General features: G+C 41.1%; 1 protein-coding gene across 4 annotated transcripts in view; it reads left to right on the top strand.

Annotated features, from left to right (window-relative positions):
• SYNE2 (spectrin repeat containing nuclear envelope protein 2) overlaps nucleotides 1-13,282 on the top strand; it is a 175,665-nt gene that overhangs the window by 50,290 nt on the left and 112,093 nt on the right. For all 4 annotated transcript variants that reach the window (XM_069018486.1, XM_069018485.1, XM_069018487.1 and 1 more), the window contains exons 29-38: nucleotides 983-1,581; nucleotides 2,205-2,384; nucleotides 3,350-3,500; nucleotides 5,278-5,436; nucleotides 6,135-6,296; nucleotides 8,677-8,778; nucleotides 10,048-10,248; nucleotides 11,198-11,363; nucleotides 12,106-12,218; nucleotides 12,984-13,186. In XM_069018486.1, coding sequence (XP_068874587.1) covers nucleotides 983-1,581; nucleotides 2,205-2,384; nucleotides 3,350-3,500; nucleotides 5,278-5,436; nucleotides 6,135-6,296; nucleotides 8,677-8,778; nucleotides 10,048-10,248; nucleotides 11,198-11,363; nucleotides 12,106-12,218; nucleotides 12,984-13,186 — 2,036 coding nt within the window. The remainder of the gene's footprint in view (nucleotides 1-982; nucleotides 1,582-2,204; nucleotides 2,385-3,349; nucleotides 3,501-5,277; nucleotides 5,437-6,134; nucleotides 6,297-8,676; nucleotides 8,779-10,047; nucleotides 10,249-11,197; nucleotides 11,364-12,105; nucleotides 12,219-12,983; nucleotides 13,187-13,282) is intronic.

Genomic DNA, 13,282 nt, shown 5'->3' with positions numbered 1-13,282 from the left:
GGGACCCTCAGTAGGTTCTGCTGTAAAAACCATTGTTAACATTTCATTGGGGAATGCTCTGTTTGATGCAGATTTGTGGTGTTCCCACCTGGCTTTATATCACTTTGTGGAGTCATACACATAATGTTCTGTTAATTTATGAGCTTGTCCAAGGTGCCTGTGTCACATCTGCTGGAGTACCTGAGCACAGCTCAGGATGGGCTTGGAAGCTCTGTGTGGGTGCAGTAATTGTTCACCTGCTGTCAGTATCTGATGCCCACACCCTGGTCCACTAGGCAGGGTGAATATTGTTTTATTCTGGGCTTGCCCTCTGGGCTGAGCACACTGACAGCTACACAGAACTGAAAGTTTGCATTTGTCTGCCCGTGGCTCTCCAGTGAAGTAGGGTTTAGGTCTCTCAGGCTGTAGAGCAGAGAGCATGTGTACTCTGTCTGACCAGTTTTGGCTGCAAGGACCCAGAATTTTTGCCCATCTCTCTGCACAGCTGGGCTTTCACAGCCCCAACACGCTGCTCTTTGAGGGCTGTAACCAGAGAGCCTGCAAGCTGCACCAGGAGATTTTTAAATGCATGGAAGTCTGCTCCAAAACTATAGCATAAAGAACTGAAAAGATGGCAGAGTAATAAATATCTCTGTGCCTGCCTGTGCTCTGACTGATGTCCTGCTGTGAGAGCCTGCTGCTTTCAGTTCCAGGACTATCATCATCTTTCTCTCCTTCGTGGATGATTGCTGGAAGGAGTCTTGGGCTTTTTCTGTAGTCCTGATCAAATTCCCTGTGTGTGGAATAACATTTTATTTGAAGATTTTGTTCTTTTTTCCTTCCCTTCACTGACATCCAGAATAGGTTTTCTGTCTTAGCCACCCTGTTTAGCATCCTTTTTTACTGGTAGTATAATTTGTTTTTCAGCCATAGGTTCAGCTTCAATGCAGGATATATGTTTTCTTTCACTTGCTAACACGGTTGGTCATTTTCTCAATTTCAGGAGCTGCAGAGGTCCATATTAAATCAGATTGAAGTATGCAAACAATTGGAACACCTAGATAGTACAGCAAGGGATGAATTTAATCCAATAGACCTGCAAGCTGCAAGCAAAATTATGATTTACTATCAAAACCAGCTTGAAGAAATGAGCCATAAAATGCAGATCCGTGAGACAGTCCTTAAAGATCTGGAAGCTTTTATGGCCTCACTGAGGAAGATCCAGTCTTCCATCAAATGTCTCCCAGATCCCCCAGATCAACCTGAAATACAGGGAAAAGCTTTGAGGGAGGCTGCACAAGAAGTTTCTCGTATGGCAGAAGAGGCTAAATGTTTGGATGAACGCCTGAAGACTGTTGATATCTGTTTGGAAGATGCTGAATGTGGGAGAAAGACTTGCTGTGAAAACCTTGTTCTGACTTTATCTGAAGAGCTAAATGCTGTTCATGATCACCCAAGTGAGCAGGTGCTTACAGAAGAAAAAGACTTATACAGGACTTTCTCCAGAAAAAACAGTGAATTCCTTAAAAACATTCAAGATCTACGTGACAGAATTAACAAAATAGGCTTGAAGGACCCAACAATTCCAGCTATTCAAAAAAGGTGAACTCTTTTTAAAAGCTCTTTTAGTTGCATAATTTCAGTGGAGTCAGCCTGTGACCCCTCTGCAGGAGAGCATTGAAATTTGAAGTATCTGTGGAACACTGACAGAAGCTGTGAATTTTTTATTTGTTCCATCACAGCCTGAAAAAAGAAGCCGTCTCCATTTTTTTAACTCCTTTATATATGTGTGTTTGAAGCAGCATTTAAGAAGAAAAAGATAGGAAGGAGATTGGTGATTGTGATCTTAGTTTTCAGTAAGCAAACTGTCAAACAGGGAGGTCAGGTGCATCAGTGCCCAGCAAGGGGACCCAGTCTGAAACTGTGCAGTGTGAGGTGGATGGGCTTCACTTACCTTTTAATACAAATTAATTTCACTGTGTTCATACAGACCCAACAGCCCTTTAGGATTTGGATTACCTTCTCACAGTGCTGAGGTCAGCATAACTCATCTGAGGGCCTGTGTCAGATTACATGAATTGAAGATCAAATTAGACTTTTTATGATGTCATTTAATACAGTATGTGGAGCTCAGATGAATTTCTAGAGAACTTAATAATTACCTTGTGAACCAAATCAAAGGCTTACTTTAATATAAGGCTGTATTTCATTTTTTTCTAATAAAGGATAAAATCATTAACAGAATTGGAAAAGGAATTGGATCGTGCTGCTGCTGAAATGAAACCCATGCAAGAAATTGCTAATAAGCTCCCACAGATTGACGAGCAGAAAGCAGAGGAAGCAAATGAGCAGTGCAGAGTTACAGAGAGGTTATGGGAGGATACAAAGCTCTTGCTTGCTGAATGGTAAGGAGGAAAAACTGCATTTTAAAGTAGTATTGTACAAGTAAGAAGTTTGCTTGTGAAATCAAACAGAAAAAAGCCCTAGACCATACCTTAAGGTAAAGTAAACACTGCTACAGTGGCAGTGTTACCATTGTGATGACATAAACTGACAATAAGCCCAGAATTGCACATGGAAATTTGCAACCAAAGCTCGTGAATTTTGCATATTTTTAAAACGTGACAGTCCCATCATTTAGCAGGTATGCAGGGATGTGTTGGACTTAATTGGTATCCAGAAGAAAAACCTGGCTGCTGCTGGGAATGGTGTGTCTTCTGTATTTGCTGTGAATTTCATCCCAGCACAGTGAAAAAGAAAAGACAAGCTGAAAGAAACAGAAAAGGACGTGGGAAAAGAGTCTCTTCTGCAGCAAAATAAAAGGAGCTTGGTTTGTCTGTGAGAGTGGGGACTGGGAAAGGCCATGGTTGATCACCCAGTGCATCTGTGCTTCATGTATGGTTTTTGAAGATGCCCAGAGGCTTTGCATGGGCTGGCACAGTTCTGGTTAATTCTCATGGCTTGCACAAGTAGGATTAACCTGTTTTCATACCCCACTGAAGGATGGGCTGATGTCCACCATCCAGGCTGTTGTGGGATCTGCTGCACGTGGTATTTCAGTTTACTGGTGACTGAGCTCACCTTTCTGGTGGAAAGGGTCATATGAACACAACTGCTTATCACAGTTAAATGGGGATCAGAGGCATATGGTGGTCAAGGGCATTTCTGATTCCAAAAACTGTCTGGATACCACACAGGTATCACACCTTATTGCAGGGTTTAAGACTGGTACAGTTCTTCACTCCTTTTCTCTCATCCAGACATAGTTGTCAAATTCCCCACATGTGTGAATATTGGAGAAGAAAGCAGACAGGAGGTTGAGGCTGCAGGTTTATGCTTGGGCCATAAATAATGCATCTCTTTTTAATAGCCAGGAGCAGTGTGCGAGGGTTTTGGAGCTCCTGAAGCAGTTTCAAAGCTGCAAAACGAGTCTGACCAGCATCATCCAGAAACAGGAGGTTGTACTTTCCCAGCAAACTTCCTACATGGGGAAGGAGAATTTGAACAGACTAATAGCAAAGGTGAGTAACAAGAACTTAGTGGAAAGGAAAGAAAAGCCTTTCCTGGGAACATTCAGATGCAGGGTTGCCCTTGTACCTTCAGCCTTCAGGGCAGATGTTAGGGCCTTGCTTTCACTTTGGCTTGCAAAATACATTTAGGGACTCCATATTCTTGTTTTAAGAAGATTTAAGTCTGTTTTTTCTTAGTGAATCAAGGTCTCATATAGGAGAGGGCTTAAAACAACAAAACCAAACCCCATGTAAGAACTAGGATCTAGTATGAAGATGAGATTAGGTCCTGTCCTTTTGCTCCATGCTGTCTTTGACAGCAGTTAAACATTTGCAGTAGCTTATACATTACTTCATGAGCTACTCATAGTGAATGAGCAGGTACTGCTAGACACCCCTTCATTTAGTTTAAAGTTTTCCAGCTTTTCACACAAAAATGTGACAGCCAGCTTTTTGGCTGAATGAATACAGCTACTGGGCATAGTTGTCTGTGGTTAACAGATTAGTGAACAAGCAGCATGTCCATCGTGACCATTTTACTGTACAGGTTTCACATGTCCTGGGTTATATAACTGGTTGTTCAGATCCTATTTTTAGGCTTTGTCATGAGGCATCACCCATACCATCTGGGAGTGTTTGCTCTCAGGCAGTGCCTGGGATGGTTAAATTTAAGGAATGTGTGGTGTCTTCCCTCAGGCAGTGGGGTGGTGGTGTCTCCTTGTGGCACCCCCCTTTAGCTGAGGCAGTCTCTTCTTGGTCCCTCCAGTGAGACTTGGGGCACCTTGTATCACCCAGGCTCCTGCTGCAGGGGGGACACTGCCTGACTATCCCAGCCCCTGCTTCTATGGAGACCCCTCTCTGGGAACAACCCTCCCTCCTCACCCTGAGCTGTGCAATTCCTACTCCCAGAGCTGTGGTCTGAAATTGCTGTGGCACAGTACAGGCATGTCCTTGGGTGCTGATGATTTCTTATATAGAGTTATATAAAATAGCAGCAGAGAAAGTCCTGTGCTTTGTTTTGGTTTGTGAGAGCTGCTCTGCCATCCCTCCCCCGAGCTCAGCGCCCGGCGGTGTCAGTATGGGAAGATGTAATTTCCCAGGATGTCTGTGGGAAATAAGGAGAGCTGTTAACATCAAAGTGCCTAGCACTAGAGGTCAGTGTTTCTTTTCCAGGAAGCTTCCATGTTGTTTGTAAACACTGACATTCCAACTGAGCGCAAAGAAGCAGCTTGGTGTTTAAATAGAAAGCAGGAGGAAGAGACATTTCAAGTTTCTGGCAGTGACATATTTGACAGTGTCTGTGTTTAAGTAGGATTTAAGCTTTTTTTTTTTTTTTTCTAAAAAGTTCAAAACCTGGGGATCAAATGCAGGTTATATTTGTAATAGTATCTCAGATGATAATCACACTGTGCATTGTTTATCTCTGTAACCAAGGTTTATCTCTGTAACCAAGGTACGGTCCCCTTGGATCTGGCATTTAGGACTTTAAAAGCAAACTGTGGCTTTGGCTCTCTTAGAAATAAATTATCCATATTCCCACTCAGCTGTTCTGCAGCCAATGACAGAATGATACAGATTTCTAACAGGGAAATATTCCTGTCAGCATGGCAGGGATGTAACAACACAGAATGCATTCCTAGTCTCATCATATTGTATAAAATAGATCATTTTGTGTAATGCTGTTGTTTCTCTAACCAAAAAAACCCCAGCAAATCAGTTAAAAATATTTTGATGAATAAACAATCATAAGCAAATATGCTCACAAAAATCCATGTGGTCTTTTTCACAGATTGAAGAGGCAAAAGAGGAATTTAATGATCACTCTGAAGATGTAGACAAAATAAATCAGATCTGCAAAAACCTGCAATTCCAGCTGAATAAAATGAGAAGCTTTGAGGAGCCTCCGTTCGAGAATGAAGCTAACATTATTGTGGACAGATGGCTGGATGTATGTAAAAAGTAAATTATCAGGGTGGTCTTATCTGTTATGCATTATAGTAATTGATTCTGACACGGGTGTGATATTTCGAATAAATTAAGTACAATATGGCAGAGATTCTTAAGAGATAAATCCAAGTGTTTACCAGACAAAGCTTGCAGAGTATCTATGGATGTAATGTTTCTGATCTCTCAGGTAGCTTATATCATCAGTGCTCCTCGGCAGTAAATAATTCTAGAAAATACAGACAGGCAATATTTGTGCTTTCTGCATGAATCTGTAAGCTTCTGTAACAACTTCTATGGATTTAGACTTTAGAGACAATCTGGAAAATTAGAGTGCTGGTGCTTTTGGTGAGAAATGTTCGCTACTGCCGATCTAAGCAGTGCATCAATACTGAGATTAAATGGTATTTACTGGGAGTAGATAAACATTAATGAGCAAGGCTCCTTCCTAAACCTGCCTTAAAACTGGCAAGCTGCTGTTGTGATTGGTATGTTTGGTGACATGTGTGGCAGGGATTTAAATATCTTCTCCATGACCAGTTTACTGTGAAGACACGAGATTTTTTTTTCCCCCTTTGCCTTGCTTGTTTTTGTGGGTGGTTTCATCTTGCTCCTATTTTATTGTGCTGCTTTTGCTTTTAGAATATAACTCAACATATTTTAAAACCTGTGTGTGCTTTCTGTCTATCAATCTAATGGTAGATCAATGAGAAGACCGAAAACTACTGTGATAATTTGGGGAGAGCTCAGGCTTTGTGGGACAAACTCCTGAGTTTATCTGGCACAATCGACGCTTGGGCAAACGCAGAGCTCAAGAATGCAGAAGACCATTGTCTGACTGAGGAGGACCTCACTCAGTTGAAGGTAATTTGAATGGAAATTTTTTACCTTTCATTTATACCATAGTGATACAGACTTTGGGCTGTAAACATGCACATTGCATAGAAATACCAGCAGAGGAAGTTGTAACATTTGCAGTTGTATCTGCATGGGCAGTTTCACTAAGGATGTTGCCTGTCTCTGGGGATACAGGTCTTGGAAATGAATGCACAGTTAGTGTATATGTGTAGTAAATGATTTTCAGTCAATGCAACGCTGCAAACGCTGCTTTTTGACTACAAAAGCCCCCTCATTCCTTTGTGTGTACAAACACATGGAGCAAAGAGAAGGCCTGTAGGGCTTGTAGCCTGGAGTACAGTGGTGCCCAGAGAAGAAGAGAGTGTGTATAGGCTAATGATTCATTTTCTAGGTAGAAACAGCCTATCAGTGAAGATGCTGGAGCCTCTGGGACAGCTGGGCAATGCACAGCTCAAGAAGAGGTTGCAGAGGTGGTTTGTTTTCCCCCTCTCCCAGTATGTTCCTCACTGTAACTTTTTGCAGCCTCAACAGAGAGTGGCTGCTGAGCATCTCCAGGGGCTGCACAGGGGCAGAGAGCAGCAGAGCCTGGGATGCCTGTGCCCCATTAGCACAGATTATAACATTAATTCTTGGTATCAGGATGCAGCTGGGTGTAAAATCACATGCACTAGGTCTGTGCCATTGAAGAGCTTCACATACAGGGGTAAATATTTTAATTTCTAACTTTAGGGCCACAATAGACCAGCTATGCTGCTTTGTTGTGGTCATAACCAGTGTCTACTAAGCAAAAACAATTTCCTGCTTGAGTGTGATTGAGACACAAATATATCCCGTATCCTCTTGTTTGAAAATTTGCAGGCAGATTTTCCTCAGTGTTCACAAGCTACAAATGGCCTGGTTTTTATTATGCATATTTGCAGCTTTCCTCCTACTGTTAGCACTGCTCATTTGTTTTAATTTGCAGAGCAGTAAAAAGCCAAGGTGCTCTTTGTGTATGGATCTTCACTAGGAAGCAGTGGCATACCCACTGTGCAGCACCGGATATTTGTCACATCATTGTTGTCTTTACCGTTGTATTGCCAGAATTTACCTGCAGTAGTTTAGGTCCCTGGAGGCTCCAGTGAAAATGCACCAGCTGGAAAATGCATCTTTAGGGCCATTTTGTTACCTGGAAAATGCTCAAGTCCAGCATGACGTGACCATGCCCCCAGTGTGACTGCTCCTCCTTAGGAAGGGCTGTGCTGGAGGTGGCTACACTAAGGTTATTCTGCTGCTTCCTTGTGAGAGATAAGTCTCAAAAGAGGAGGGAGAAGAGGGCAAGGGACACAGAAACCACTTCCCCGTGAGCTACTAAAAAAGTGGAATAGAAGGAGAGAAAACTGAACCCAGTGCGTTGGAATTCTGTAAAATGATCCCGAGTGCAGAGGGCACTGGGTTGATTTATTGCTGTATTATTACTCCTCTTCTTCTGTTGATCCTGAAACATCTCTACGTTTATGTTAATTCCCAAAAGACCCCCAACTGTTGCAATGTGTATCATGTTACACAGGGTTGAAACCCAGGGTCCTTTGTGAGCAGAGCACTGGTGCATGTGTTTTCAAGGAGCCTGTCACAAAAGAACAGAGCAGTGAATTAGTGGACTGTGTATTTAAGGATAATTTTAGTATAAATAATGTGAGAGAAGTTCTGCTTTCCCCTGTAGCCTGTATGCAAATACAGACTCTTTAAAGGGCTGCAGCACATGAATGGGTTTTGATAATTGCTTGTACAGAGACTACAAAAGGAATGCTTTGTCCTCAGGGAGCCTGGAATATCGATTTGAGAATATGAGACAATGTGATTATCCTGTTCATAAGTCGAAGCTGGCATTTTACCTTCACATTACTTGTTCCAATGTACATTCAAATGAGTGGAGGTCTTTCCATATGCAAAGGATTTACATTTAAAAAGTGCTTACAATGTGTGTTGTATTCTATCACATCCATACCAAAGCACGTGCCACCAGGATGCCAATTCTTGACTTCAAGTCTGTGACATCTGAGAATATCCCTTTTAATAGCAGCAGCGAGACATAAATACAAAATTAAAATTACTTTCCTGAAAATTTACTTGAAGCAAAATAATTAAGATTCTTAAATATATGCTGGATTTGCATTATCAGCTGCTTTTCCTGAGAAACAGGAAAGTGAGTGTTTCTGAGTGTTTCTGACTCAAATACATAAAATGCCAGAATTGCTAAAATGAAAATCAGGAAATGAACAAATTGTGACACCTCTATTTGCCAAAAGGCATAATCAGAATATTTTAATATAATTTTCTAACAGAAACATGGAGGTTTAATTTGGGGGGAAGCACAGTTACTGATGTGGTTTTTTTCTGCCTTTAGGCATGCTTACGAGTCCAAGAGCAGAAACTCCAAAAATTCGACAACACAGTGGCTGAGATAGAAGAACTTCTGAATAGTAATGAACCTCCACTGGAGCTACAGGTACAAAGAAGCTTTTACAGCTGCTACACCAAGACTCCTTACTGTAGGCCTGCTTCTAGTATTGCTTTGCCACAATCAGTTACTGGTTTTACTTAAATCTACTCAAGGAGAGTTAGAGGCATTTTGTTGCCAGTGGGCAGTGGCATTTCATTTGTTGTATCTCTAAGGCTGTTAGAACTAAACCTGTCATTTTAAACACAAAGGTCTTTCTCACTTCTGTGCCTTTTTAGGCACTTGGGCCTGCTCAGAGAGGTTGATATCAGTGATATCTGGTGTTTAGCTGCTGGCCAACAACAGGGAACAACGAGCCTCATCACCTCTCTGGGGATCCCAGGAACTCAGCTTTGCTGACTGTGTGTTTTAAACTCTACCTTTGCCTTGACATAAGCTTAATGCAGCTTGGTAATGTGCAGTTTCTTGCATAGAGTGATGTTTACTGTGATGTTGTCCTTTGGGCTATCACAAGGAAATCTTCATCTTTCTGTGTTAGCTTCACACAGAAAAGAACAAATTCTTGTTTAAGACTGTGTTAGCCTACCTTGCTCCTGTAGCAGTTCCCTGATCACCTGCTCGCTGTGTCTCTCAGATGCACCTTGAGCTTGACCCCGTTTGGCTGTTTCTGTGTTTATCCTCAGCAGGCAGTGAACTCAGAGGAGTTTCACTGGGTAAAGTGATCTAAGGAGCTTAGGGAAGGACTCAGCAACCTTGTTCTGTGCACGCTGTGCTCCTCAGGAGCACCAGGTGCCCTGAGTCCCTAGGGTGGTGTCCCACCCTGTGATCCCACTGAGCTGCTGCCTCATGCAAGTCAGGAACGACATTCAGGACCTGTTGCTCCTTGATGAATAGTCTCGAGCCAGAGCTCCCCACCTCTCTGCTGGCCTTTTTTTGGGTCACTGTAAGAAATTTTCCCCAGTGGAATCACTGCAGGGAGGTGTGTTACAAAGAGAGCTGCCACCCTCTTTTTCATGGAAGCTGAAGCTCAAGTAAGGCTTTTATCCAGCTCAGAGTAGGCACTGAAGAGATGGATAAATAAATTTGTTAATAAAACAGCACCAGTAAAAATGCTAATAAAGATGAAGTGAGATTAGTCTTCCTCAGAAAAGCAAGACTTAAGTACTGGAGTGGGAGGGAAACAAATCGTAACAAACTGTAATTGAAACGTCTGGACTTCAGATCACTTAATTTCTTTTTATGTCTCTCATGGATTCTTGTAATATTCTAGGAAATCAATCCAGTTATAATTGATGTATGTTTATTTCCAATTTTAAGGTCATCAGATCATCTGTTGTGCAAAAAATGGAGCTAATCAAAGAGCTCTTGTCAGTGAAGCGAGGGACCAGTGAACTTACCGTGAATGCAGCAGAACTGAAAGGAGACCTTGATCTGGCCAAGACACAGATTGGAATGACTGAATCACTTCTCAAAGCTTTATCTCCTTCAGACACCTTAGAGATCTTTACTAAACTAGAGGTAGCATGCCACAAACTGTGTATATTTTATAAATTTGTGTACAGTTTCTCTCTTGGACAAGTGTTCATAAGCGTTCATCCTGTGTAAATTGTAAACTGCTGGAATAACTCAAGTGAAGCGCCTGGCTTGAATATTTCCTTAAGTTGCCAGAAACATGGAAGAAAAGCCTCTTTTTACTGGAATTGTCAGATATATTTAGTTAACCCTTGCAGCTGTTGGAAATGGTTAATCCTAGGCACAGCAGCAATATTGTCACCCAGGATATGTTCAAGCAGTGGTGGGTGTTTGGGCTGTATATTTTCTGAGACTGGGTAATATACAGAGAATGCCTTTGTTCCACCTGAGCCTGACTGCAAGGGGAGCTCCCAGTAGACAGTTTCAGCCAAATACTTGCTGAAACTCGAGCTTGGAGGCTTAGGCTGGCAAGATTTAAACCTCCTGTGGAGCAGTGAGTGGATTATGCACATTGTGGGTGTGAAACCACTAGTGTTTGGGGCAGTGAAATTACAGCCATTGGAGGAAAGATGGAGCTTTTAATTAATTCTCTAGCTCCCTCTAAGTTACCTTTCAGCCCATGGGGTCTTGATTCACAGAATAAGGAATTTAAGGGGTGAAATAATGCCTGTGGCAGCTAAGGCATTTTAGCTTGTAAGTATTATATGCTCTGGAGCATACAATGGCACTGTTCACATATCTGTTCTCTGGTTGTGTATGCTTCCAGGTGTATACACACTGCTTAAGGAGAGTTTAGTGCTTACACCTACCTACTGATTGCCTTGTTAATGCCAGGATAATTTAAGAAATTATTTTGACACATAGGCAGGGCTAAACCCTTTTGCAAAACTTTAGGTTGTACTAAAGCAGCTCTGTACAGTGAACTTCTGCTTGCTCTTCAAAATTTTCATTTCAAAACGTTTAAAAAATGTCCCTGTTTTTTTTTAAACCTTAGGAGATACACCAGAAAATTCTGCAACAAGAACACCTTGTGGCATTACTCCAGGAAGAAACAGATTGTCCGGATGTGGATGAATTAAATAAGCAGCTCAAATGTGTCACTGATTTATTTAATAACAAGAAACACGTGCTTCAAGATCACTTTATTGGTGTTTTGAATCGTAAGTGAACACATTTCATAATTATTTACCTTTACAGGTTTGCACTGACCACCACAATGACTTAAAGGTTGTGCAATGGGATTGGTTAGGTATCTGGAACTGCTTTGATATCCCAAACTGCCTCAGGGTTCTGAACAAGATAAAGATTTGGAGAGAAATGGCTTTTGATCCCAACAAACCACTCAGTCTGAATGGAAGTATTTTGTTTCTTATTTTTGTGTTTAAAAAAATAGATAAAAGAAGTGTAAAACATAATTCAGGAACAAATTTCAGAGTATTTAATTTAGAAATCCAATGCTTTAATTTTTTCCAGTTATTTTTTTATTTAAAGTTAGTTATTAGAATAACTAATGTTATTACTCTTGGCTTTAAGCAAGACACAGGATTGTGCAGGTTGGAAATTCAGCCCAGTAGTAGTCTCATGTCTTCAAATGTTTTTTAAATAGTATTAATGTGTGTGAAAATGAGAAAAGTTTGCACTAGGCTATTCCAGGTCTTGTTTACCCAAACTGCTGTGTATAACAGACTGTTCCTAGAGAACAGTTGTGTTGATGGTCAGCTAATGTTGGGTAAAAAAAAATAGGAGCTGCAGCATTTTCGGTCACATGTGCTGTAGTAAAAAGCAACCTTGGACAGTAGCACTGATAAGTAGAGTTGTAAATTGTCTGAATTCATGTTAAATAGGATTTTCTTTTACAGAATGTAATTAATGGAAAAAGTTGGAATGTACTTTTTTTTTCAGGTCAATGCAAGAATTTTAATGACTGGTTCAGCAGCACTCAGCTGTCTCTGAAGGACTGCTTTGAACCCTCAGAAACAAAACCCATACTGGAGGAAAGACTGCAGAGGCTAAAGGTAAAATATTAAAATACTGTAAGTTTTAAAGCTGATAGTTCTTGAAGTGTTGCTCTTTTTACCCACGAGACTGTTCTTGGGACTGAATTCAACTGCAGTGGTTTTATAACTTAAGGCTGAAAGAACATCTCATATAACTTAAAGCATTAGGAAAATAAGGGCAATGAAAATAAAACTTAATTGAAATGAAGTGTCAGTGTTCAGGTTCAGACAACTTGGGCAAGTGAGAGAAAGAACAGTAGTTAATGAGTCAGTGGACCTTGACCAGGTACTTCAGTGTGCAAGGCTGCAGAAAGTCAAATATGTAGAGAGTAGCATGAAATTCTGACCTCCAATGGACTCAAATGTGAAAAATTAGCATTTGATTTGTTGTAGCCAGATTTTCTCTCCAAGTCAGACAGAATGAACAGAAAACAGATGGAAAAGCCACATCTGCAAGAAGCAATCACAGTTAAGCAGCAGCAGGAGATAGAGTGATGTCAGTGCTAGATTTGGATGCTGCTTGTCTGTGTGTACCAGTACTGCAGAGAAAAAAAATGAGTCATCAACTCCACTTTCTCCTTATTTTACAAACAGCAGCTTTTCCATTTACATGTGGAATAATCAGCAAACTGTGAATTAACATATATTCCTTTTCAGGAACTGGAATTGCTGGAAAAAAAATACCTGTGGAGATAACAGGAGCTGAAAAGCTCTTGTAACATAAATGTCTATTACAGTACAGCAAATTTGACAAATACATCTTGTGTTTGTGCTCCTTTTCAGCACTTCCTAACATCTGAAGGCAGAGATAGAGACATCCAAGAGGTTAAAGCTTTACTGAATAAAGTGAAGCCTTACTTGCCCAAAGCAAGCATTAACCACCTCAACAGTCGTGTGAGAGATCAAGAGGCAGAGCTCCAAAGACTGATCTCCAAATGTCAGAAACAGGAAAAGGAACTTGGTGCCTCTCTCCAGCAGCTCAGTAGGTAGGGAACTAATCTTGTGTCTGACATTTTAATCACAGGTGGTATAAAATGATTCATTATTAAACAGCCACAGGGAATGGCAAACCACCCTTCTTT

The sequence above is a fragment of the Aphelocoma coerulescens genome, chromosome 5, assembly GCF_041296385.1.
Source record: "Aphelocoma coerulescens isolate FSJ_1873_10779 chromosome 5, UR_Acoe_1.0, whole genome shotgun sequence".
Taxonomy (NCBI): Eukaryota; Metazoa; Chordata; class Aves; order Passeriformes; family Corvidae; genus Aphelocoma; species Aphelocoma coerulescens.
This window is presented reverse-complemented; position numbering and strand designations above follow the sequence as displayed.